This window comes from Rhipicephalus microplus, chromosome 8 (assembly GCF_043290135.1).
Source record: "Rhipicephalus microplus isolate Deutch F79 chromosome 8, USDA_Rmic, whole genome shotgun sequence".
Lineage (NCBI taxonomy): Eukaryota > Metazoa > Arthropoda > Arachnida > Ixodida > Ixodidae > Rhipicephalus > Rhipicephalus microplus.
The window spans coordinates 35,624,485-35,651,915 of NC_134707.1; the positions used below are offsets into that span (position 1 = coordinate 35,624,485).

The 27,431-nt window shown below is 44.1% G+C and overlaps 1 protein-coding gene across 3 annotated transcripts in view; it reads left to right on the forward strand.

The window, feature by feature from the left end:
- Positions 1–27,431, forward strand: part of LOC119165334 (gamma-tubulin complex component 2) — an 83,300-nt gene that overhangs the window by 49,835 nt on the left and 6,034 nt on the right. For all 3 annotated transcript variants that reach the window (XM_075871534.1, XM_075871535.1, XM_075871536.1), the window contains exons 12-21: positions 542–613; positions 2,432–2,493; positions 3,348–3,460; positions 4,204–4,357; positions 5,594–5,773; positions 9,088–9,149; positions 13,459–13,553; positions 16,159–16,229; positions 21,350–21,515; positions 22,615–22,758. In XM_075871534.1, coding sequence (XP_075727649.1) covers positions 542–613; positions 2,432–2,493; positions 3,348–3,460; positions 4,204–4,357; positions 5,594–5,773; positions 9,088–9,149; positions 13,459–13,553; positions 16,159–16,229; positions 21,350–21,515; positions 22,615–22,758 — 1,119 coding nt within the window. The remainder of the gene's footprint in view (positions 1–541; positions 614–2,431; positions 2,494–3,347; positions 3,461–4,203; positions 4,358–5,593; positions 5,774–9,087; positions 9,150–13,458; positions 13,554–16,158; positions 16,230–21,349; positions 21,516–22,614; positions 22,759–27,431) is intronic.

Here is a 27,431-nt window from a genome sequence, read left to right on the forward strand (position 1 = left end):
TTATCTCTCATTTTCAATTACGCCTCGATCACTATGAAAACCGGAATGCAGTTTGACTCAACTCTCGACTTTGAGCCACAGTAAACTTGAAAATTTTAAATATAACAATAAATCAAACAAAAATGCACATGCGTCAGCCAAAGTATTAGAACACCTTTACCATGAAAGAAACGTTACTACAAATAGCACACAGTGTAAATGATGCCTATTTGCATGTGCATTTACGGGCTAGTTCAACGTGGTAGAAAGCGAAAAGATGGGCTCAAGTGTTGCCTTCCTCAAAATTCGCAACTATGTTGATAGTCGTAATTAAGATGCATCTATGGTCATTGGTTGCAATCGTGACACGAGCATTCTGCAGCCTGTCTCCAGGTGCAGATATTCTGTGGTGTGGCACCAAAACAAATTGTTTTGTTTTTTTATTGCAGCATGTCGTGTGATCCTTCAGCGTCCACAGTGAATGCTTTTGTGACGCATTCGAGAGTACAACTTGCAATTGCCTTTTTTTCTTGTTTCCATCTTTTTTTCCTTTCACTCCCAGGCATCTGTACCATACTTCAAGATGCTGGAGGGCTGGGTGTACAGGGGGCGCATCAACGACCCATTTAAGGAGGTGGGTGCTTTTTTCTGTTTGCTTGCTTTTGTTTTTCTGGTGAAGCTTTCTATGACTAGTAAGTTTAAAGTAGTGGCATTTTACGTTGAAATCTAGTAGATATAATAGCCGCTGTGGTCTAGTGGCTATGGAGCTCTGCTGATAACGCTAATGTTGCGGGATCGAATCCCAGTGGCGGCGGCTGAACTTTCGATGTAGGCGGAAATGTTTGAAGCCCATGTACTTAAATTTAGGTGCATGTTAAAGAATCCTAGGTTGTTGAAATTTCCAAAGCTCTTCACCATGGCATCTTATAATCTTATTGCGGGGGGTTTGGAACATTAAATCCCAAAAAAGAGGAAGAGAAAGCGACAATCCTGGCACTCACAAGCAGTCAAAATAGTGGCCCTCGGGGGTTTGCTATGTATATGCTTTTTCCATGTGCGGTTTCCCAGTAATTTATGCTATCATTATAGGCCAACTGCAACGAAATGGGGCACTCCGCAAAAAGTCAATATATAGGTAGTCTAGCTAGAAGTAGTGCTGCCTGCCAAATGTCGCCTTCGAAATACAAGCGCTTACTTTAGAAAGAAGCTTGCAAGCGACGGCGTTTTCGAGACCGAAACTAGAAAAAACGACGCCATTACGGCTGACCAGAAGTGACGTAAACAGCAGAAAAATAGTCTGCTCCGCGCTCCTCGAGCACGCACATCACGAACGCGCCTCTTAATGTGTGTTTTTTCTATGTTAACTTAAGAAAGCTGCGTCAACATGCCTCTTATGAAACGCTGGTTTGGGCTTTCAACTGGTGGGTTTGCATTGTCTGAGTCTCGTATTCAGATACGCTGCTCGACTTGAACTTGACTTGCCATCAACTTCAATGCAGCACGAATGCGTTTTGAACGTGCTGTCTTTAGGTGGTGCCAAGGCAGTGCAAACGCACAGATGCATTTCATACGTGCTGCATTTAAAAACGGTCTCAACGCTAGAAAGAGCAATTCAGCAGCAGGGAGGATCGCTCACACGGAGAGACGCGACTACATTCTGCAGTACGTAATTGTCATATCCGGTTATGTCTGATTTGCCTAGGCACACCGCTAGAGCTCCGCGTTGTCTGTGTGCTGGCAATTAAAGCACCAATTATAAATTAAATACGCGACTACAAGATTTTTCACTGTCATTATCGTAACTTACCGTATATGTACTTCATATTTATGGGCGTTTCTGCCTTTTATTGTGTTAGTCTTTAATTGTTAGCCTTTAATTTATTAGTTAGCCTTTAATTGCGCACCTGTGAGCATTCGGCTGCTTCTTATATAGCATATTGGTCTTTTACTGAGGTGACTAGCCACACTCGGACCTCGTTACAATGAAGTTGCATCTCATAGGAAAATATATTTTTTATATCTGAAAATTTGTTATAAAGGTATATTTTTAACACTGTATCTGTCGCAAGAGAAATTTTTATTTGCTTTATTATAACCAATGTTTTGTCTTATCAGGGTTCATTATATTAAGGTTCACCTTTGCCTGGATGGGAACGCATTACCGTTGTTGTTTCCTGTGGCAACTAAAGTATGGCGCAGCCAAGCGTGCAGATGAATGTCTGATTTCCAGCACCGAAGAAGGAAAAAAGTTTGGAGGGGGCATTGTGCAATGCAGTAGGAAGAATGAAAAATATATTAGGCCAGGCACATGCATTCCAAGCTCTCCCGACAAGGGCTTGTCGGTTTCTTTGTTGAACTTTTTGCTGCAGGCTCAATCAATTTTATGCTTTGTTGCTGAGCGATGAGGATGACATGCTGAGTGTATCTTTTTGTCTCTCTCTCCTCCTTTCAGTTCCTGGTTAGGGACAAGGTTCTCGTGAAGAAGGAAGACATGTCCATCGACAACACTGACAAGTATCCTTGCACAGTAGTTTTCCCTCTCTTGTCTTCGTTCTCTTCTCTGTGAGGCAGTGAACTACATTTGGGCATGGCAGGAGCGCAAGGATTGCTCCTGGAACACTTTAGCATTGTCCAGAGTCGATTTGTAAAACAGGCGAAGAGACGCAGCATCTCCCACAATCTCCGTCATCGCCAAAATTTTGAAAAATGCAACATGGGGCAGCAGTCAATGTTGCTGACGACCTTTTGTTGTCATCGTCATCGTCATTATCATCATCAGCGTATTAGTAAACATCACACAGATCATGTGAGCAGAAGGGAGTAATAAAGAAATAAAGGAAACGTTTCAATGATAATGCTTGAAATAAGGCTACGCTGTTCTGGTCTGCCCTCGTGTACACCAGTGTATAGAGTTTCCTAAACTTAACCCTGGCACTGCGTTCATTCAGCCACCATGGGAATCGTGGGTAGTACACAACTTTACTTTGTCTTTGTGTTCACGGCTTTGAACACACTTGTGGCTTTGTTTATTGCCGTGTTTTGGTTTTGTTTCGTATAAAAGGACTATGGCGAACTTTTTGACCAGATTTTAATTCGTGAACCTAAAAAGGTTGAGGGGGTGAAGTGTAACTGCTGAACCTTTACTCAACTTCTTGCGGAAAAGCGGATTTGGGCCGCAAGGAGTAAGACTAAGCCTTCATAACAAATTTTTTGATGTAAGGAACCGATTTTCATGTAAGATGTGGTTTTATGAGGTTTGAGTGTACAGGAAACTCTATGCACTCGTGCACTTACAGCTTCGCTGCCGATCTTCGTGGCACGGAACTAGCCGCAATTCTTTAGCCTCCTTGACTTGTGTGCTGCGACAGCTACTGGAACAGCCGGTACGCTCTGCGGCCCGAGATGACTCCAGACTTCCTGAGGCCACTGGAGGATCGCATTCTGACGACGGGAAAATACCAGAATGTTATTCTGCAATGCGGTAAGCTATGCTTTAATGCCAAAACAGTGAATGTAACTGGTCTGTCGTGTCCTGCCCTACTTTTTTTTTTCTACAACCTTTAGCTGGACACATATGACAATGGACTGACTGGTAGCTTTGCATATAAGACATTGTGCAGTTGGTTGTTTTGATAAGGGTGAAGAGCAACAACATCCTTTTTCTTTGATTTAACTGCACATTAAGGAAACATGTTTGAAATTGATATGGAATCCTCGGACATCAGAGTGACTCATAATCTTAATGTGGTTTCGGACTCTAAAACTACAAAGTCGAAAGTGCTTATGGTAAGTGCATCTCCATCTAGCTCGATGAGCTGTCTTACTAAGTTGTCCTTATAAAAGTGTGAGACTGTTTTAAATGTTGTATCCTATATAATGGTGTGCCGTCAATATAGACCTCGTAGATTTCACAGTGGTCATGTGTTGGTGGGTGTGTTGGTTGCTGCATGGAGTTCTCTCATTTGGGGCATTAGACATATATTTATGAAGCAGAAGCCGAGGGATGGCACACCGGGCTCATCCCTTGCCCACCCCCCTCAAGAAATGTTTTTACGACAGGGGGCTGAGAGCGAAAAATGAGCACTTCAAGGAAGTACCGCCTCCCTCCCCCTTCCAAAATCGAGGTACCACTATAGAAAAAATTTCTGGCTGTGCCCCTGTAGCTAACATAAGACATGCGGAGACAGTCCGCAAGAAGCATTTGATTCAATGCAACTCGCGCAGGCCAGAGAACAGCATTGTGTGCGAGTGATGAGCAGCTCCGGTACTCGCTGGACGAGCGTGACTACACCGAGAAGATCGACAAAGTGTATCACAAAGCAAGCCGCGTGCTTCTCAACCTCCTTATGGACAAGGCGGACCTGATGGGACGCCTCAGGTGGGTGGCAGAGTCCTCGCTTTCTTTGTCCTGTCTGCGACATCATTGCCGCTGCATGCGAGGCTTTGGAAACACCCTTGAAAGTGTTGTGGCCCAATGTGCCTAAAAGAAACACTCTAAAATATAGCACCTTATTACTATTTATTTTTAGTGCAATATGTAGCTTATGACCCACTTATGGCTGATACCTTGTTTGCACTAGTGCACGTTGGTTATTTATAGGTGTTTTTAGAGTGCCAAGTCCTATTTTCAGTTTCAAGGAGCACGGAGCAAGGCAGAGGCAGTTCAGAGGGCAAGGTAAACGCATCTGGCCTAGTCGCCACGCAAAACTGACGTGGGCACCATGCACGACATTGATATCAATCAACCCACCGAGCACTCCCAGTTTGTGCGAGTGCTCAGCTGCTGCAAGCACTCAGACCGTAGAAGAAAAGGAAAAGAATGACTGAGGGCAGTTGGGGCTGAGCTCTAAAGCAGTAAAAACGTGTCGTTTGCTTTCCCCACTTTCTCTCAGAAGTTTCTGGGTCTGCCACAGCCCGAAACCTCACGAGTTATTAACCGGTTATTTTATTTCAAGCACCTAAGAATGGTATTGCCCAATCATAGAGTTCTAGTGGCAGTGGCGTTCTACTGCTGACTTGAAAGTTGTGGGTCATTGATTGATTGATATGTGGGGTTTAACGTCCCAAAACCACTGTATGATATGAGATGCAAAAAAGTTGTGGTTCATATCTCGACTGTGAAGGCGACATTTTTATGGAAGCAAAATTGCTTCAAGCCCGTGTACTTAGATTTAGGTGCACATTGGAGAACCCTTCAACATGGCGTCGCATAACCTCATCGTGGTTTTGGGTCATTAAACCCTATCAATTATTACAAGAATAGCATTGCAGAATGAAAAAGAAAAAAAATGCCATTATACTATGAGATGCTGTCGTGCAAAAAATGTTGTATGGGAAATTAGTTTATAATTGCGCAAATTATGTCCCAAGTTCACTTTCAATACTGTTGCCTCTGTACAGGGTAGTTGACATACAGGCAATCATTTTTTTTCATGACGTTCTGCACCCCGCTATGCAACTACGTTGACATGTTACATGGAAGTGGTGATTGACTGATTTATTCATTCATGCTGGTGAGAGCTTGCCAAGCTCTCCTGTTCGAGTTTATCGGAGGCCATTGTCTGTTGGTTTTTGGCTCGATTCTTGCCTTTCATCCTTCTCTTCGCTACTGCAGGTCAGTGAAGCACTTCCTCCTGATGGATCAGGGTGACTTCGTGGTCCAGTTCATGGACATGGCGGAAGAGGAGCTCTGCCAGAATATCGATGACATCGTTCCCACCCGCCTGGAGGGGCTGCTGCAGGTGGCCCTCTCCACCAGCTCGGTTAGCAACGATCAGTACAAAGAGTGCGTCAAGTGAGTATCATGATTGGACCTCAATATTCCGGCAGGACTTCCTGTGTGAAAGTAACTTTACTTTTCATAAAAAGTAAATTTGAGTTTAGGGGATACTGCACAACAGTTGGAAAAAAAATGACGAAAGCAATACAATTCTAAGTGTCAGGCACAACCTTTTACGAACAGTTTATTTGTATTTGTTTAACGATATGGAGCAAGCTTAGAGCTGCGCGTTGACAGCTATGGCGGTGTCTCTGCAATGAAGGCAGGTTGCATGCCTTCCTGTCTTGCTACTTGCGTTCCTCCTACTCTCCTTCAAATTCCTTGTCTCATACTTCCACAAAGGCACTGAGAAGTATCCCACTCCAGAGAATTGTTTACTGCCAGTGCTGTCTGTACCGCTCTAAGAGCGCAGTGAGAATGGAGTTGGGGGCGTGGCCGATGGCTAGCGTGGTTGACATGCCCATTTTCGAAAACTTTAGAATCTCTTCCTCTAGTTCAAAGCATTGACGCTAGATGCAGAAGTCAGTAAATAATGAGTGATATTTATGAACTTATTTTAGTTTTTGCCTGAACTGAAGGTCTCTACGGATTTCAGCTCCCAATCTTTCAGTCGGGCTGGGAATCATGGCTGCCACAATTTTTTAATATACCTTTAACAAAGTTTCGATATGACAAGGTAAACTGCCAAGTTTACTGACTTTGCTGTCTTCGCTTTAACTGTATACAATCTAACCCAGCAGCACTTGACCACATATGCTAAAATGTCATGTGTCCTAGAGATCTATAATTAGTGCACACACCTGTGTAGCTAACTTGACCCACTTTTTTCGCATATCCTTAACGCAAATGTCACGGAGGATAGAGGGACAAACCACCGGAAGACAGTGGCGAGAAAAAAAAAAAATTGTGCGTCGCCCGTCAAAGCCCTTGCTATACTGCAAGTTTTACAAAGCTTCTTTGCAGAAAAAGCAATTTAAAATGTGGAGAAGGTTGTGCATTGTTTGCAGAAGGAGCTTTTCTTGTCCAAGGGTGAGGGGCAGCAGCAGAATATTACAATGATTTTGAGAAATAAATGTTTTTTGTTCTTACACCTCTTTATGGACTTGTCAGCCTCATTTTATGCTGGATTCGGATAGTACATTTTCCTGGATCGTATGTTCATTTTTTATGTTTTTTTAAACGTTTCATTGAGGTTTTACGTACCGCACATGGATCTGTGTGACAGTTGCCTTGGATTGTCACGGCTGCATATCTATGACGTATACATTAACTTCTCCCGAAGAACTAAGATATGCAAAGGTAGTGTGTTGCTGTAGCACTTAAGAATCTTGATCTATCACGTTAATGTCTCGTGAATGAAAGCCACGTGTGTATAGAGTGTGTGTGGCTTGCATTCGGGATTCTATGGGGTGCGATTTTCATGTGTGGGGCTGCTGGATGTGTGCATTTGTGTGGAATGCTGTACTCTGCACTAGAATCACACGTGTTATTGTCCCAGAGGTTTTCCATGTGTGATGTTCATGCAAATACACTCGAACCTCAATATAAAGAAACCAGATGTAACGAAATATTTGCTATAATGAAGTAAATAAAGAATGGTCTGGCAGTATTTGTCTTTTTTGGAATATATCGTAACATAGCGGGACTTTAGTCTCGCTGAAGACACCTCATCACATGCAAGTCACGTAGCTGACAGTTGCCAGCATTCATCCAATTCAAAACACCGGTTATAACTTATAAATAACGAAGTAAATTAATAGCCTTGCAATAAATAGTGTTAATGCATCTTTATAAGGAATTTCTGGATATAACACCTATTTTGCTGTAAGATGCTGCTTCTTTATAATGAGGTTTGAGTGTGTCTCAGCGATAAGACAAAAAATTTGTGAATGCAGTTTCATTAGTCGAAGTTTTTGCAGGCAGTCTTGTCTTCCTTCGAGCTATAGGCTTGAAGCAGGCTAGACAGTTTGTCGAAACACCATTTTCGGTGGCATTCAGTTCTCACGAATTTTTCGTCTCTTCAGCTTTGTCTTCCCCTGAACATACCGTATTTACTCGCGTAATGAACCCACCTTTTTTTCAGAAATATTGATGAAAATTCAGGGGGAGAGCTCATTACGGGGAGAAAACAGCCAGGGTAGTTATAACAGTGAAAATCTCGCATGACGGCTTTGCTTGTTTTGACCCGTGAAATGCACGAAAATTTTTTTTTTTTTTTGTATCCCGAAGCTCTTCTTGTTTCATTCCGTAACTAAAGTGCACAGATCAACGCCGAAGTGTCGTCCAGCCGCTCGGTTCAATGCCCCAGCGAATGCCGTCTGTAACCAGCCACGCAGCTAGCGTACTGGCCGAACGTGCCCTGCGCAGCAGGTGTCCCAACTAAGTTCACAATGACAAACCTGACAACAAAACTGCAGCGTCGAATGGCGGCGCATAAACGTTGCAGTAGACATTGCAGTAGACATTGCACAGTCTGTGTGGTAGGTGTGGTTGCGCTATGCATGGCCTCTAAGATGGCGGGCACGCAGCGTGCTTCTACACCGCGCACCCGCCATTTTGGAGGTCACCCGCTTCATTTTTTCCATGGAGGGAGGAATTTTTTTCCTCCATGTTTTTTGCTTTGTTTTTGTGACACTGTGCTCAACAGAGGTTTCTCCTGCATTTGACAGATGCCGCTTTGCTGCAAACAGCACTACTTTCAAACTGATGTCATCCCCTCTCGCGTTGCTTGCAACTGTTTAGCTTGGTTACAAAACTGCTTTGACTTCTATGGCGTTATTTTGCGATATAATGGCTTCATTTAAAATTTTTTCGAATGTCGATAGCACTGATTATCATACCGAAATAAAATGAACAGGTACATTAAACTTTTTTTTTTCCTTTTTTCAAGAACCAAGTGGGGGGGGGGGGGGTGAGTTCGTTATGCTAGTGGGTTCATTACGCTAGTCAATACAGCACATCTGCCTTTTCTGCGTACCTGCGTGAGGGTCACATGTGACAGTAACTCTGCTCTTTTGGGAACTTTAGCCCTTTTCGACAAGTGCACATGTATGTCATTAGCGCTTGGCTCACAGCCAGGGTAGACTCGTATATATTCAAACTTCCTTATAACAAGGTCACAGCTGTCATGAAAGTACTTTATTGTATCCACAAATTGGTTAGAAATGAATATTCGTAACACAAAGTTGTTCTTTACTTACTTTAATATAAATGATAAATCGTTATATTGGAATTTCTTATATTGAGGTTTGAGTGTATATGCTAATTTTGGACAGTTCTAATTTGGGCAAGAATGTTCTCTACAACATGCACTTGCACTTGTCATGCAGGCACCAGATCCTGGAGAGCAGCCTTGCCTCCCAGATTGAGAAGCTGATGGGCAACTCGCCTGGTAAGTGTGCCTTGTTTGTAGTGGTGGGCTCTAATGAGCTTTTTTGGAAATTGTGTGAGCTGTCAGGACTCTGTGCGTTACAACACTTGAGCATTCAGTTGTAAGGGTAGAGCTCAACAGTTTGTATAGGTGGTATTCACCTCCGAGCAACCCTGTTCTCCCGCGGCCTACGCTTTGGCTATCTGCACAGCATGCGAACAATACGGAGAAGGCACTACTTCCGGCCACCATAGCTAGAGCCATGTACCGTATTTTTTGGTGTATAAGTCGCGGTTTTTTTCTGTATTTTTCGTGGGTGCGTCTTATTCAACGATGCGACTTGTATACATTCAAAATCGAGTTGGATGCCACGGTTTGGGTGGCGCTGTTTACGTCAAGCGGGCATCAAAATGGCGTCTACGGCGCTTCACCGCCTTCTGCGATGCACAGAAACCACATTTAAAAAGAAAGTAAGATTAACGGTAAGTTAACACCCTAAAGATAACGCAGCTATGTAGTTTTGCACAAAAAAATAATCAGAGGGGTGAAAATGTTGAGGTACTTTTTAAATTATAAATTATGGAAAGCAAGTTTGGATTTCAGAGCCACTTCCTTTACCGTCACTTCCGTCCGCCATAACGTCTTCATTGCACTCGCTGTGTCGCTGTGGCTGCGCGCGTCTCGTGTGTTGTGTTGTGCGTCGTAGCATAGAGCCGGTAGCGCCGTAGAACCTCGCGAACCATGGCGCTGCTTGGAAAGCAAAGTCGGCGAAGCTATGACGCCAAGTTCAAGCTGCGCGCTGTTGAATTTGCCGAAAACCTCTGGAACAGAGAAGCAGGGAAGCAATTCGACGTCAGGGAAAAAATAATCCGTGACTGGCGCAAGGCCCGCAGCGTCCTCCGGACGATGAAGTCGACAAAGAAGGCCAACCGCGGCAAGAAGGCGCGCTGGCCGGACCTCGAGCGTAGCCTGCGCACGTGGGTACTGCAACAACGAGCCGAAGGAAGAGGGCTGTCAACAGTGCAGCTGCGCCTGAAGGCGAAGGCTCTGGCAGCGGAGAGCAATGTTACGGGATTCAATGGTGGTCCGTCGTGGTGTTTCCGCTGCGACTGAATCAGCTGGTTATGAGAGCCCGGACGACAGTGTGCCAGAAGCTGCCCGACGACTTTCAGGCGCAACTGGACAACTTCAGCTCATTCGTGAGGGAGGAAGTTGTGAAGAAGAATGTCTGCGCGAGCCACATCGTTAACATGGATGAAGTGCCGCTGACATTCGACATCCCGCTTGGGAGAAGCATCGCCGAAAAAGGCCAGAAAACTGTCACGGTGAGGACAACAGGCCACGAGAAGTCCCACTTCACCGTTGTGCTCGCCTGCTGCGCGGACGACACAAAGCTGCCTCCCATGCTAATATTTAAGCGGAAAACCTTGCCAAAGGATAATTTTCCTCCTACAGTGGTGATTCAGGCGAACACAAAAGGTTGGATGGACGAGGGAATGATGAGTGTGTGGCTTGACCGCTGTTTTTCCCGTCGACCAGACGGATTCTTCCACGTGAAGCCAGGAATGCTGGTAATGGACAGTATACGGGCACATATCACCGATATTGTGAAGAAAAAGATCGGTTCAAAGAACTGTATGCCAGTGATTATTCCCGGCGGCATGACCAAGATGCTTCAGCCGCTTGACATTTCTGTCAACCGCAGCTTCAAGGCAGTTCTGCGACGTTAGTGGGAAACGTGGATGTCGGAGGGAGAACACAGCTTCACAAAAACGGGGCGCATGAGACGCGCAGAGTGCGGCGAAGTGGCGAAATGGGTGAGTGACGCTTGGGAGTCAATTTCTGCGAAGACCATTGTGGCGGGCTTTCGCAAGGCCGGTTTGATCCCCTGCGCGGCCGATGGCGACGTTGAAGAGTCCGATTCGAGCGAGTCGGGGGACGACAGTGATGTGCCAGCAGTACTGCAACCAGAAGCAGCTGCATTGTTCGTGAGCGACTCGGAGGAAGACGACTTCGATGGCTTTGAATAAACGTCACCAAGCTATCGGAATAATAAAGGTACTTCTGAAAGTATTGTTTTTATGTGTGTTTAAAAGCGCTCGCACGCGTGACTGCCGATAGCTAGAAACGTGCAAAAGCGTTGGCCGTCGCAAGCATGCATTTTTGCAATGCATTGTCACGACGAGATACTTAAATGTCGGTGGTCGGATGAGCAAGTGCGTCTTCTACACCGGTGCGACTTATATACGTTTTTTTTTTTTTTTTTTCAGAAAAACTGCTATTTTGAGGGGAGTGCGACTTATACAAGGGTGCTACTTATAAACCGGAAAATACGGTACACACGTGTGCCTCTGCGTGATACTAAAGTTGAGTCGTTTTTTGCGCACACCATTCGTTATCACCTTTGATTGTGCCATATTTGTGTGCAGCCATCGCACAAAATGGAAGGGTGACGAGTCTGAAAACTCAAAACTGGTTAAATTTTATTCTTTGCCGAAGGTTATTCGCAGTCGTGTAACCGTATACTGCAGGTTGTGGCGAAGTGTCGTGGCGAGTGATTCAGCCGTCTTCGCCAGGCTGATTTTTAACAAGGCTGTGGGATGAGTGCTTGAGAGTGGTCCACCTGCGAATGGAAACTCAGATGAGTTCGGATTCTGACAGCTTTGACTAATTCAAATGCGAACGAAACACAAAAACAAAGAAATTACAATCACTCGGTAAATGCTGTGAGTTTCAATGCTCTAGCAGAAGACGTCTGCTAAAAGCACAACACAGGAGAGTACTCAATCGTTGGATTATTCATATTTATACATTCAGGTACTCTGCGAGCTTAAATGAAAGGCACACGCTTTTGTTTTTCTCGCTAAAATGACCCGGCTCAGTACAGTGTCAAAGTGCAGGTGGCTTATAACTTTGGTCTAGTGAATAATTTAATGCACTGAATACTTTTCATCCGATTGATCAAAGTTATGGGTGAGCCAACCACGTCCAAACTTCAGAATTATGTGCACTTTACCACAATGGAATCTGCCCCATGCATTGGTGTTTTCATGTGCAAGTTTGTAAGCGCTGTTAGCCCAGTGCTTCAACTAGATTCATAAAATATTGCACTAGTATCAAGTTCATAGGTAAACTCTGCTTTAGCTCTTGCAGATAGAATATAACTTCTGATTAACTTAACTTTGCATACACAGCGACGCAGTCACTGTCACTTTTCAGCGAAGGTTCGTGGACAAACCCACTAGTAAAGCATCCAATGATTACATTGCTTTGAGTCGTTCATGGGTCACAATACTTGTCGTATATGCACCTAACAGTCCTTTATGTCTCGAAAGTGCCCTCTTCGAAGCAAGTCTGGTGTCAAATGCGGCCTCCTCGCTCGTCAGAATGAGTGGGTCAATGCGCAGTGCAGAGAGCCACTCTGTCTGTGTATCGCTGTTTAGCATTGATGTCTAATTTCTCGCGTACACGCTCAAGCGAGCCTAGCACTTATCGCCCATTGCTGCAGCATCTTCACTCACAAATGGTTAATCTCGTACCTTCTAAATCCAAATGAAATGAAACGGGAGCAACATGCCCGCACTAACTTGTGTGCACTTGTTCGAACCACCGGACTTAACTGTCGGTATGCCGCCGGCCGCCGCAATGGTGACCTTCAAAATGGTGGCCACGCGGTTGCCAGCACAGCTGGCGCACTTTTCGCTGCCGCGCCCGCCAAGCTGATGTCGCGTGAATACAACCTATAACATTGGGACATGAAGAGTAGCATAGGACGAAAAAAACTTGACGAATACGCAAACACTCTGTCACTTACAAGCCACTTTTCTACGTAAACCGTTTGAGCAGACTTCAATCTACATTTGCACTATCTCGCACGTGGGAAAATTTTACTTTTGTGTAACTGGCAGTTTTGGGGTTTTACACGACTTGTTTACTCTAGCGAATCTAGCTACTATATTATCAGTATGACTGTTTTGTGCTACAACCTAAAAGTGACCTGCTAATGGGAGCAAAGGTACTTTTTTTGAACTCGGTTTACTTGCAGAAGACTTGAGTTAACTCGGGTATTTTTTTCGTCGTAAATTATAAAAAGTGAACAAACTGCTTATTTGGCTACTAGTGCTGATACTTTATTTGTTTAATCTGTGATTAACCTTACAATTCATGCCAGTTCAATATTGTCCTTAAGGTTTGCTTTGTAATTAGTATGTTTGCTTTATAGCGGTTGTGTTCTTGCATGTGCAGCGATTGTACAGTAGTTGTAGTGATTATGGTGTATTCAGTTTTCTATAGGGCCACCCTGGGCATTTTTTCTGTCGTTTCATGGCAGACAAGAATGCTTCGACCGGTGTGGTGTTCGGGCATGAGGCGTTCACGCTGAGCTATGATGTTGAGTGGCCCCTTAACCTCGTCCTCACCAGTTCGGTAAGAACTTAAGCTTCCTGTTTTATACAAGGGGTCTGTTCTCTGTGACCTAGATTTTTTTTTCTGATCTATATTATAACTCTTTGCAACTTGCATTATGATTGACAATCTCAGAGTGTGAAATTTACATATGATGCTGAGGTTCAGGATATCGAATTAAAAGCAAATGTAGTGTGAAAATAAATTCTTGTCTTTTACAGAAATCGGCTGTAATTAACACATAATTATATAATATGTTGTAGAGTAAGCCACACCATAATTTGTAACTAATCAAATTCAAGTAGCCACTCAAACTATATGCGATAGTTACCTGCTGGCAGTGAGCATTCCTTAAATCTAACAGAAATATTTTGGAATTCCTGCCGAAAAGCCTCGCATCCAACATTTCATGAAATAGATTGGCCAAAGTGATTCTGCATGCCGAAATGTTTCAAGCACAAGTAATATAAAGGAACTTCGGGCGACAGGAGGGCTTGATTTAATATTAGCTTGGTGTTCACGGTGGCTTTGTTGAAAGCAGTGCACAGAAATGGTAAAAGCAAGTTGCATCTCCAAATGAGGACCTCATGTTGTAAAGGGCTGGGATTGAATTGTGAGTGAGGGTTGTAAGTGGGCTGTCAGTGGCTACCACTGTGAAAGGACTGTGAGTGGATTGTAAGTGAGGGCTGTAAGTAGGCTGTGAGTGGCTACCACTGTGGGAGGGCTGCAAGTGGGCTGTGGGGCTGCCAGTGTGAGGGCTTTGAGTGGATTGAGTAAAGGCTGTAAATGGGCTGGAAGTGTGAGTGGATTGAGTGAGGGCTGTGAGAGGCTGCCAGTGTGAGAGGGCTGCAAGTGGACTGTGAGTAGCTGCTAGTGTGAGAGGGCTGTGAGGGCTGTAAGTGGGGTGTGAATGGATTGGGTGAGGGCTTTAAGAGGGCTGTGAATGGATTGTGAGTGAGGGCTGTAAGTGGGCTGTGAGTGGCTACCACTGTGGGAGGGCTGTAAGTGGAATGTGAGTAGCTGCCAGTGTGAGACTGCTGTGAGTGGATTGTGAGTGAGGGCTGTAAGTGGGCTGTGACTGAATTGTGAGTGAGGGCTGTAAGTGGGCTGTGACTGAATTGTGAGTGAGGGCTATAAGTGAACTGAGTATCTACCAGTGTGAAAGGGCTGTGAGTAGACTGTGAGGGTTACCCCGCCGAAGTGGTCTAGTGGTTAAGGTACTCGGCTGCTGACCCGCAGGGCGCGGGTTCGAATCCCGGCTGCGGCGGCTGCATTTCCGATGGAGGCGGAAATGTTGTAGGCCCGTGTGCTCAGATTTGGGTGCACGTTAAAGAACCCCAGATGGTCTAAATTTCCGGAGCCCTCCACTACGGCGTCTCTCATAATCATATAGTGGTTTTGGGACGTTAAACCCCACATATCAATCAATCATGGACTGTGAGGGTTGTAGGTGGGCTGTGAATGGATTGTGAGTGAGGGCTGTAAGTGGGCTGTGAGTGGCTACCACTGTGGGAGGGCTGTAAGTGGAATGTGAGTAGCTGCCAGTGTGAGACCACTGTGAGTGGATTGTGAGTGAAAGCTGTAAGTGGGCTGTGACTGAATTGTGAGTGAGGGCTATAAGTGGACCGAGTATCTACCAGTGTGAAAGGGCTGTGAGCGGACTGCGAGGGTTGTAGGTGGGCTGTGAATGGATTGTGAGTGAGGGCTGTAAGTGGGCTGTGAGTGGCTACGACTGTGCGAGGGCTGTGAGCGGATTGTGAGTGTGGGCTGTGAGTGGCTGCCAGTGTGAGATGGCTGTTGGCAGATTGTGAGTGAGGGTTGTGAGTGGGCCGCTAGTGGCTGCCAGTGTGAGAAGGCTGTTGGAGGATTGTGAGTGAGGGCTGTGAGTGGACTGTGAGTGACTGCCAGTGTGAGAGGGCTGTGAGTAAGGGCTGTAAGTGGACTATGAGGGAGTGCTGTAAGTGAATGTGGAAGGGCTGTAAGTGGGCTGTGAGTGGCTGTGAGTGTGAGATGGCTGTGAATGCATTGTGAAGGCACATTTGAAACTGCTGCATAGTTTGTTTGTTGAACTGTTGTCTGTTGGTTGAACTGCTATCTTGTTTAACATCATGAGTGCAGTGACGACACGCATGTACAATTTTCCTCAGCACAATATCGCTTACAAAACGGAAATCCGTAGCCTCACGAGCTCAAAGCTGGTGCCTGGCTTCAAGTTGTTTGTATTTTAACTACCACATATGTTCTTATTTGGGATTACATTCAAGTGAGGGAAGTGCATTTAGTAATGGAAGTATGGGTAGTGGAAACCACACACAATCTTGCAACTCGTGATGTCATGTGCTCCCGTATTGCAAGTCATATTGAACGTGACTGTACATTATTACCGAACTGATGGCATTGATAAAAAACTAGTGTCTCTGTCAGTGTGTGGCTACCAAAGGTTTGTGTCACGCACAGATGTTCTGCTCACGACGTGAGGTTGTTGTGGAGCCCTTGATTTTACAAAACCTCCTCCTGTAATGTCGCATGGTGAAAATTTTTACAATTGAAAATGGATAAAATTGATTCTGAATCAGGCACGGCACGCCTCCATTCGCTGGTGTCCGCAGTACGCCCTCCTTTTCAGAGCCTGGGCTGCTACCAGATGGTATTCCGGTACCTCTTCTACCTGACGCACGTTGAGCGTGTGCTCTCTAAGTGAGTCCTAGTTTTCTGCTCACTTTTTTTTTTGTGTGCTCACCATCACCTTTAGGCAGGCTGTGGAAATCTCAACTGCTAAGGAGACAACTTTTGATGGGCTCGGTGCAGCTGTTGTCGTGTGACCTGGTGAACGCATGTTGAGCTTGGAGCCGCTTGCACTGCAGCAAAGGCTGTGTATGGAGTTCAACTGTATTATTGCACTTGCTTTCCTTTGTTTATACAAGTGCCTCACGGGTTCTATGTAGGAACATTGAGTGAGGGTACATTTTATTAAGAAGGGATGCGGCGTTTTGGGACCGAAAATTGGCCAGAAATTTGTTTTCGCGGACCTTTTTTTCGCATTCCCGACATCATTGCGCACCTATTTACAAAATTTCATATCCTAATAACTTTTAATAACTTTTATAAATTTTAATAATTTTTTATAACTTATAACTATAACTTTTTATAACATAATAACTTTTATCGTTATTCAGCTTTAAAAAAAAACTGAGGACAGGCGTCATGCTCTTCAAATTCAGTGCAAGTAGTGCAGATTTCGGCTCTATGATACGTGGCAACTATACGCTCGATCAGTGCCATATTGGTCTTGTTTAAAAGAGCATTTGTTCAGCTGTTCTTTTTTATTCAGTAAGCAACATTGAGCATTACTCTGGCTAAAAAAACAGGGCCTCAAAGACAAAGAGCCGTGCTCACTGCCATTGGTTTAAGGGGCACGTGACTAAAATGGCGCTTTTCGGTTGGCTGGAAGCTGGTGGCTTATGTCTGCATACGCCACCCGATGGCATTTTGAAACGGTTACCGCTGTGACGCCTCAAAACGGCAGAGCCTTGAGAAGCTTTTAATCATATCAGCATGCCAAAAGAAGTATCGCACCATGCACGCATTTGGTCGCAGGAAATGCAAAGGTAGCGGAAGAAAGTCTACGAAATCATCAAAGCCCATGGTTGACTCCGACAAGCGATGTGTCGATGCTCTGCGGCCGTTCAGCCATGGTGTGACTGAGCGCGTTGCCTCCGACGACAATAACAGTGAAGCGAACTCCGGGCGACTACGAATCGATGCCAAGGTGGTGACAGACGCCAAAGTCAAACAAAATTGTGCCCGTGAGAAAGCAACGCTCGAGTGGCTTTCGTAGAAACCAGCAACAGCACTCCTTATCTGCTTATGCATCTAGATATGCTAAACGCAATAATTGGTGCCTTGTGTTGCAAAACTTGCCACGGATCAGCTACGATCGTCAGAAGCGATTGGGACTATGGACTGACTGTGGAAGTGTTAGTGCAGTGTGAAAGGAGCCGCAAGATCACGAATGAGTGGACTTCGGCCCGCGCGAGCGCCACGAAAATGTGTTCTGTTTGAAGTCAATTTTCTCGCCTTGAGGGCGATGCTGGCTACCGGCAACAACCAAACGAAAATGAATATTTTCGCGACAACGGGCATCTCACACAGCGGTATGCACCACTAGATGTTTCAGTGGCATTCGAAGAATATGTTGGCCCCCACTGCAATGCAAGCGGCTGAGCCCGCTATGAGTGAATGTGCGGAGAAGGTTGCTAGAATTTATGATGACTAGTGCTTCGACCACCGGGACAATATTGCCGCTAGCTACGACGGCACGTGGAAGTCGGGAGACCATTTTTCTCGCATCGGCGTCGGCATAGTTATTGACCTATTGACTAAGTAAGCAGTAGAATCTACACAAGCTTTCCAAATTTGACTGAGGTATTCAAAAAAATGAGTTTTTGGGAAGTGTAGCATCTCCCCTTAAAAGGAAAGTGAAAAAGTAAATGTCTTTACACCAAGTCTTGGTTAAACAAATTGAAACAAACTGAAACGGAAATTACATTATGCAATGAAAACGGAGTTAAATTAGCATTGAATACAACTGCTAGATGTTTGATATACAATGAAAGCAAGAAAATAAATGGGCATTGAGTGTTAAACAATGATCAGGGCAACGTAGGAAGTTCAAGAATTGGAAACAGGCTGCATTACATAGATGACACACAGTTCTAGTGCTCAAAGGGCAGAATTTCAAGCAGCCTCTTAAAAATGTCAGTATTATGGACGATAGCTATGTTTTCTGGAAGATTGTTTATATATCTATAGTGGCACATCATAAGGCAGGAAAAGGGACGTTCACGTGATCATATATATGCGCAAAACCGAGGTTATCTTGCAGCCAATGGGAAGATTGATGATTCTATAGTGACAAAGAATTTTAGGCTTAATGAGTACAACAAAAATTTAAAGGGACGCTAAAGCAAAATAACAGTTCATGTCAAAGTGAGAGGTCAGTGTGTGAGAAGGTCTAAATCGTCAATAAAATCAATAACAATGCTCCGCTAGTCGAGAAATCAAGGTAAAAAATTGGGGGCCTCTTGAGCTTGGCCTTTAAGTGTTGAACACGATAGCAATGTTCAGTGTCTAGTGCGCACTTCAAACACTTAGTGTATAAAATCTTTTTGAGCTTGCTGTACACCCACTTTGTGGCCTTAAGGGTGTAGTAGTGCATGCGCCTTTTGTAGTGGGTGACTGGCTTTAAGCTATGAAGTCATTATGATAATTTCATGTTCTGATGCCGGATGGCAATGTACGTTTGTACCACGCATTATTAAGGCAAAATTTTATGTTTTATTGTGATGAGTGTATACACGATGTGTGTTTGTAAAGCATGAAAGTTACTCTTGCAGCATTTCCAAGCAGAGAGTTATTTTCACTGTATTCACAAGCAGAGGTGCGGCTGTGCCATAGAAGACCCACTTGCCACGCAAACGTCCTGGGTTCGATGTTCACTCAGACCCAGAGTTATTATTTATTTTATTTGCATCTTTCTCAATTTTTCGGTCGTGCAAAGATGCTCGATCTTTAGGTCACACAAAGATGATTTTTCGCTCACTATTAATGCTGACAACGAGGTCAGAATTTCTGTGAAATGAGCTTTTTAATGCTATCACAATAAAACTCAATTAAGTGAGCTGTGTATTACTAATGGTAGGCTGCTGTAAATGCTGTGGCGATGTTGCTGATCCACAAAGCATAATTATTTGTAGCATTATCAATAAAATTACAGTAGAATCTCTATGATACACTTACGGTTGATGCAAATTTCGCGCTACGAATATTTAAAATTCCTTCAGATGGACTACATTATACAAAATACGCCTTGATTCTGTGTTGTACGTACGGGTTCTCCAGCTACAGCGGATCATACAAAGGAGCGATTGACCGTTGCACACGAACAGAGCAACGCGGCATTTTCTGTGGGAAGTGCCCGTTCACACCGGGCCTCGAAGAGAGTAAACGCAGCAAAAGTCACCGGAATTGTCCCCGCTTCAGTCTAAGTGGCCTGTAAACTACGCCGCGAGGCTGACGCGAAAAAATTCGACCGAGACCAATTTTTTTGCCATACTATAGCAGATCGCCTATTTGCCTTATGGCTTGCGCTACACTGGCTGCACTACGATTCAAAGCACAGGATATAAACATTCGGCTGTAAATTTAACATAGCGAAAAAGGCGTTGGCGGTGGCTCGCGTCAGCGCATTCGCGAACTACCTGTGCAGCACGATAAAGCTCACGGACTTGACAAGGACGCGTTTATAGAGAGCCTGGTTGGGATTAGGATCGCTGTGAACACCTGATGTAGAAGGTGTGGTTGCAGCATGTCTCCATGCCCTAACGTGTATTGCTCGCTTTTGTACTGCCGGCTGAATCCTTCGCTGCATCTGCCAGTGAGCCCGCTCGTGTTGTTTCTGCTGGCGTATCTCCCAAAACAACGTTTGGACTGGTAGAAACTGTTTCCTTTGAGTGCTTTGCGTGCCTAACTAGACCTCGGTACGAATTTGGAAGCTCGGGAAACGGGCAAAACAGAATGAATGCTCAAGCTGCGAAGGCAGCGGCGGTAGGCAGGACTAATGGAAACAATTTTCGAAGGGCGTGGATGTGGTTTTAAGCCCGCTCCACACCCACGGCAAGCCAGCTGTGAAATAATTCATCGTAAATTGGAGCTACCAGCCAAACACTTCGGATACAGCTAAGGATGTAAAGAAGCAGATCAATTTGTCATTACTACGTGGCCTGCCAACGAAAAGCACGTAACAATCTGGGTTCACATTTACATCTAGAGGAATTTACGCAAACGCAACGCTCGCATTTGTTGTTAATCATGAAGCTGCAAGCAGTTATTAAAAGATCTAAAGAGCAGATAATGCGACTGGCTTCAGCATAGTAATAAGTACGCAAAAGTGGAGTTTTCTGAACAAACACACTCTTCACGCTCATTCGGAAATTACTACAACGTCAATACTCTCGTAAAAGCTTGGGCTGCGGGCGGACGATATAAGAATTAAGAGAGATTAATATTAGCTGTTTTGTTATCTTTAGGTTATTCCTTCAATGCTGATTATTAGAAAGCTATTCAATAAATAATCTGTATTTCAAATATACTAAACGCGAAGCACCTCTTTGACTAGCCGGTGCAATGCTGTCCCCCATCTGCCCCGCGCTCCTCTAGTCACAGGTGTTAGGGCAATGCCAAGTAGGTTACGTCTTCCCTCGCACTGCACGTGCGTTGACTTCACTCTGTCTAGCCTGTCACTGCTCGCCACGTATCATCTCTTGCTTCACCCTCTCCACTGCTCGCAACATTCGAACAGTCTTTCTGCTATGAAACTGGCTGGAAACCCAGCCCGCCTCCTGTGTTTTTGCGTTTCAAACATTCACTTGAGTTAATGCTATACAATTTAGCGTCAAACCATTCTTCCAGCACCCGTGTGGATGCCCGTTTCAACCGGGTCAATGCTGTGCGCACCGCTGCTGCTTCGCATTCCATCAGGGTCTCCCTGCAGGGAGATGGTCCACAATTTTTTCGTATATGTACTATTTGATTTGTATACTGAATCAAATACAGTTTCATTAGATTTGTCATTTCAAACTTTTGTATATTCTTGTACCCGTAACACTGTTTGACGTTTCAGCTTCCGTGTATAACAATCTGTATGCAGTGCTCGGGCAGGGATTTTTTCTTTATTAATCCAATTAGGTAGCATTTTCTTGCCGTAATTTGTTTGCTGTTTCATTGGCATTATAGTCAGTCAATATGCTCTCTTCTAGAGTCTGGGTGCACGACAAAGCAACAAAGCGGCGGTCGGCCTCGTACTTGGTAGTGGCATTCGGGCTGCGCCAGCGAATGATGCACTTCGTGAAGAACCTGCAGTATTTCGTCACCGTTGATGTCATCGAACCCAGCTGGCACGTATTTCAGGATCGTATGCAGAAGGTGCAGTCTACGACTACCTTTTATTATTCAACAGCATTCAAGAACTAGTCGTCATTTTTGTTTAATACGTGTTGCGTACCCTTTGTGTACACATTTGTACAGGTTGCACTTGAACTTCGGTACTTAGAACCCGGATATAACAAAGTATCCGTTATAATGAAGTGAATGAAGAATAGTCTTGCAACAGTCATTGTTTGGCATGTAAGTTTATAAGGAATTTTTGGATATAACAAACCTATTTTTGTGAATATTTTTATTTTAATGAGGTTTGAGTGTAATATAAACTGATGACTCAAACATTGGCTTAATTCAAACTTCAAGCTCTTGCTTTGCCAGCTGGGTTTTCAGTAAACTCTCAAGTTGCTAAACTTAAACTTCTCCATTTCATAAATTCGATGAAGTCGTACTCTTTTGCTTGTCCGGGTTGGAAAATATCTGCTGCAGTTGTTGCTTCTAGCTAAACATTTACATTTTTACATGAATACTAGTCACAAGCACAGCGAGTGCCTACTTACATAGCAGCTTAGCAAAGCAATGTTCACGCACCTGCAACTGCATGCAAAGTGACAAAGAAAGAGAAATGGACTGTTCGGCCTTAGTCTATTGTGTTCAGAATGCTTAAGTCACTTTCATTGTAGCACAGTTTTGTCAGTTTTGGAACCAGTTATGGGAAACGGATCTTTTTATGCCTTTATTATACACATGGGCATGCATTGTATACTAGTGATCAGTGTGATTGTTGATGTCTAAAAAATATATCATTCAGCACCGTGTTATTGCTGCAGCTGCGATAGAGGAGTAATTGAGCAAGGTAGTGGACTCATTTCTGCAACTTTTGTAAGAGCATGTGGGATACAGTCGAACAATATAACAAGCACAAATGCAATGAATTATCAGTTAAAACGAAGTAAGTACAGAATAGCTATAAATTGTTAATATATATTTATAATGAATTTTCTGATATAACAAAGTATTTTTTATAGCAGGTGTGAATGTGTGCAGTAAACAGCTATGTGTGCCAGTGCCTGCTTCGTAACAGTGTCGCCGTTTTGGCATGTTAAAACCCTGAAATCATAACAGCCTCACCCTTTCCTCGCAGGTCCAGACGATAGACGAAGTGCTCGAGCTACACACGGACCTGATAGACTCGTTTGTCAACCTCTGCATGCTGACCAACCACCAGGTCTTCAAGCTCATTCACAAATTGTTGCAGGAGTGCCTTCGGTTTGCCTCCTTCATGGTGGTCAGTACGACTTGTTTCACCAGCCCCACTTTTAGATTCGCGCTCCGGAGCTGGCATATAACTGCATGCAATGATGCCATGAATATCGAATTTTTTGAATACGAATCGGATAAGAATACATAGCTTCGAATATGAATCGCATATCCAATAATCCAGAGGTGTGGTTTCCTTCATTAGTAATTTTCTACTTTATGGCATAATTATGTTGGAAAGAGTACACTTGTTATCTGTGCGAGCTTGTTACTGCACAAAAAATCGCCGCCATCTGTACTTGCCATTAAGCATATGACTGGGTCAAGTAGTTAAGCTTGTGACTATGACATTTTGGGCTTAATTCAAATGTTGAAGAAACTTCTTATATCTGTTTTTTTTAATGTAGTATCACTTTATTACGAAAAAAAAAAATGTTTTTGCACCTGTCATAATGAATAGTGAATACGAGGTCGCTAGTTTGGTTTCTGCCATGGCAGCCGCGTTCAGGTGAGGCGGAATGTCAATCAATCAATCAAAATCTTTTATTTTCACCATTTCGTACACAAGCTGAAAAGGGGAGAACTGGAGAAAAAGCCGAACGTTCATCGGCTTGACAAAGCTCCGGTCCCTCAGGCAGACAGCGGTAAAGTTGTTCTTAGTACAACAGTAAAAACCTTGTTACACATACAGCATAGTGGGGTAGGATAGTACATAGCATTTTATTTGTGCATAAATATCGTGGAAATGAAAATGTAATGAATAAATTTAAAACAAGCATATAGAGCCTACAGAATAAAACCGAAAGAAACTTCATGTAACATAGAAAGTTCAATAACAGAAGCATACAATCAAGTCACTCGTATTTGTTTTATGCAGTTTTATGTTTTTATGTTGCTTTTTGTTGATTACCTGCTCTAAGAATAGGTCTAGCATTTTAGTCTTGTTTAGCGTTAGAACATCAAGATTTTGTTTCTGGAAATGGTCAATTAGGAAAGGCAGTGTGACAAAGGCGCTGTTTTCCATAATTTTGTGTGGGAAAACAAAATTCGCCACACAGCCTGACGGCAATACGAACATAAACTTTTATTTTCTTCTTGATTGGCGAGGGCTAGAAATTAATCTAGCTTTCCTAGCATAGCATTCTTGTAGCTTTGTAGTGTCTTTAGTTTGCATCATCATCATCATCATCAGTCAGACTACGTCCTCTGCAGGATAAAGGCCTCTCCCATGTTCCGGCAGCCACCTCTGTCCTGTGCTTGCTGCTGCCAATTTATACCCGCAAACTTCTTAATCTCATCTGCCCACCTAACCTTCTGTCTCCCCCTTACCCGCTTGCCTTCTCTGGGAATCCATTTAGTTACCCTTAGTGACCAGCGGTTATCCTGTCTACGCACTACATGCCCGGCCCATGTCCGTTTCTTATTCTTGATTTCAGCTATGCTATCCTTCACCCTTGTTTGTTCCCTAATCAACTCTGCCCTCTTCTTGTCTCTTAAGGTTACACCTGCCATTTTTCTTTCCATTGCTCGCTGCGTGGTCCTCAACCTAAGCTGAACCCTCCTTGTTAGTCTCCATGTTTCTGCTCCGTAGCTAAGTACTGGCAAGATGCAGCTGTTGTGTACCTTTCTTTTGAGGGATAGTGGCAATCTACCTGTCTTGATTTGAGAATGCTTGCCAAATGTGCTCCACCCCATTCTTATTCTTCTGGTTACTTCAATCTCGTGGTTAGGCTCTGCGGTTATTACCTGCCCTAAGTAGACATAGTCTTTTACAACTTCAAGTGCACTATTACCTATCTCGAAGCGCTGCTCCTTTCCGAGGTTGTTGTACATTACTTTCGTTTTCTTCAGATTAATGTTAAGACCCACCTTTCTGCTCTCCTTGTCTAACTCTGTAATCATGAGTTGCAATTCGTCCCCTGAGTTACTCAGCAATGCAATGCCATTGGCGAAGTGCAGGTTACTAAGGTACTCTCCATTAACTCTTATCCCTAACTGTTCCCATTCTAGGCTTCTGAAAACCTCCTGTAAGCACGTGGTAAATAGCATTGGGGAGATTGTGTCCCCCTGCCTTACTCCCTTCTTGATTGGTATTCTGTTGCTTTCTTTATGGAGCACTATGGTAGCAGTTGATCCCCTGTAGATTTCTTCCAGGATGCTTATATATGCTTCATCGACACCCTGATTCCGCAGTGTCTGCATGCAGCTTATATCTCTACTGGATCAAACGCCTTCTCGTAATCTATGAAGGCTATGTATATAGGTTGGTTATATTCTGAGCATTTCTCTATTACCTGATTGATAGTATGAATGTGGTCAATTGTTGAGTAGCCTGTTCGAAATCCTGCTTGTTCCTTTGGTTGATTGAATTCTAATGTTTTTCCTACTCTGTTAGCAATTACCTTTGTAAATAGCTTGTATACTACAGAGAGCAAGCTGATCGGCCTGTAATTCTTCAAGTACTTGTCATCGCCTTTCTTGTGTATTAAGATGATGTTAGCGTTCTTCCAAGACTCTGGCACTCTTCCCGTCAGGAGACACCTCGTAAACAGGGTGGCTAGTTTTTCTAACACAATCTGTCCTCCATCTTTCAGCAGATCTGATGTTACCTGATCCTCACCAGCAGCTTTGGCTCTTCGCATGCTCTCCAAAGCTTTTCTGACTTCTTCTATCATTACTGGTGGAGTGTCATCCGGGTTACTGCTAGTTCTTATAGTATTAAAGTCGTGGTTGTCCCGGCTACTGTACAGATCTCTGTAGAACCCCTCCGCTATTTTAACTATCCTATTCATATCGGTAGTTATTTTGCCTTCTTTGTCCCTTAGTGCATACATCCGATTTTTGCCTAACGCAAGTGTCCTCTTCACTGCTTTGACGCTTCCTCCATTTTTCAGAGCGTGTTCAATTCTCTCCATGCTATACCTTCTTACATCAGATACCTTACGCCTATTAATCAACTTCGAAAGCTCTGCCAGTTCTATTTTGTCTGTTGTACTTGAAACTTTCATGATTTGACGCTTCTTAATGAGATTCTTCGTTTCCTGAGAAAGCTTGCCAGTGTCCTGTCTGACCACCGTGCCTCCAACTTCCACTGCACACTCCGTAATGATACTCGTCAGATTATCATTCATTGTATCTACGCTAAGGTTGGTTTCCTCACTAAGAGCCGAGTACCTGTTCTGAAGCGAGACTCTGAATTCCTGTACTTTCTCTCTCAGTGCTAGCTCATTGATTGGCTTCTTGTGTAACATTTTCTGCCGTTCCTTCCTCAAGTCTACGCGAATTCGAGACCGTACCATTCTATGGTCACTGCATCGTACCTTGCCAACCACTTCCACATCCCGCATGATACCCGGGTGTGCACTGATTATAAAGTCTATTTCGTTCTTATTTTCGCCATTAGGGCTCCTCCATGTCCACTTGCGGTTGCGCTTTTTGTGTAGAAGGTATTCAAAATCCGTAAATTATTGCGTTCTGCAAATTCTACTAGTAGCTCTCCTCTGGCGTTTCTAGTACCGATGCCATAATCTCCTACTGCCTGGTCTCTAGCCTGCTTCTTCCCTACCTTTGCATTAAAGTCTCCCATCAGTATAGTATACTGTGTTTTTACCTTACTCATTGCCGATTCCACGTCTTCATAGAAGCTTTCAACTGAAGCGTCATCATAGCATTGCTGGATGTAGGCGCGGAAGTCTGTACCACCTTCATCTTGTATCTCTTATTGAGTTTAATTACGACACCTACTACCCTTTCATTAATGCTTTAGTATTCCTCTATGTTGCCAGCTATGTTTCTGTGAATTAGAAACCCCACTCCAAGCTCTCTTCTGTCAGCCAAGCCCCGATAGCAATGCACGTGCCCATTCTGTAGCACCATATAGGCCTCATCTGTCCTCCTAACCTCACTGAGCCCTATTATAACCCATTTAACACCCTCTAGCTCCTGAAATAGTACAGCTAGACTTGCCTCACTAGATAAGGTTCTAGCGGTAAACGTTGCCAAGTTCAGGTTCCAATGGCGGCCTGTCCGGATCCAGAGATTCTTAGCACCCTCTGCCGCGTTGCAGATCTGACCACCGCCGTGGCCAGTTGCTTGGCAGCTGCTGGGTACTGAGAGCCGTAAGTTAATTAACGTATGCATGTGAGAGGCTGCACCAAGGGGGCCAATCCTTCTCTGGTGAGGGAGTGCGTTACCGGTGGAAGTCACTGGTGAGGACGCACCCCAGGACTCTTAATGCAGTTCCACCACCACGCAGATTTTTTTTTCTTCTCCGGTTGGGAACTGCGAGGCACTGGTATTCGAACCACGGACCTCTTGGATGCGAGGCTAATGTTCTAACCACTACGCCATCGCTGCCGTTCGAAATTGCCGAAAAAGTTCTTCCGCATGTTCGGAGAAAGGAAAATTTGCTTTGGCTCTAATTTTCTTCTGAAGCGTTTCCAGCGTCAGTACGTTTTGTGGTGCATTTAGTGAGCAATAACTGAGGTGTGCATAAAAAAAAAAAAGCATGATAAATGAGACGCTTGATTCTAGAGGGTAGTACATTTCGATTGCGATTTAAGACACCGACAACTTCCTGTACTTTTGAACCAACATTGTCAGCATGTTCATTCCAGGACATGCGCGAAGTGAATATAACTCCGAGTGTGTCATAATGGTAGTATCTGTAATCATGTACGGACCATGGACAATGTTACCCTG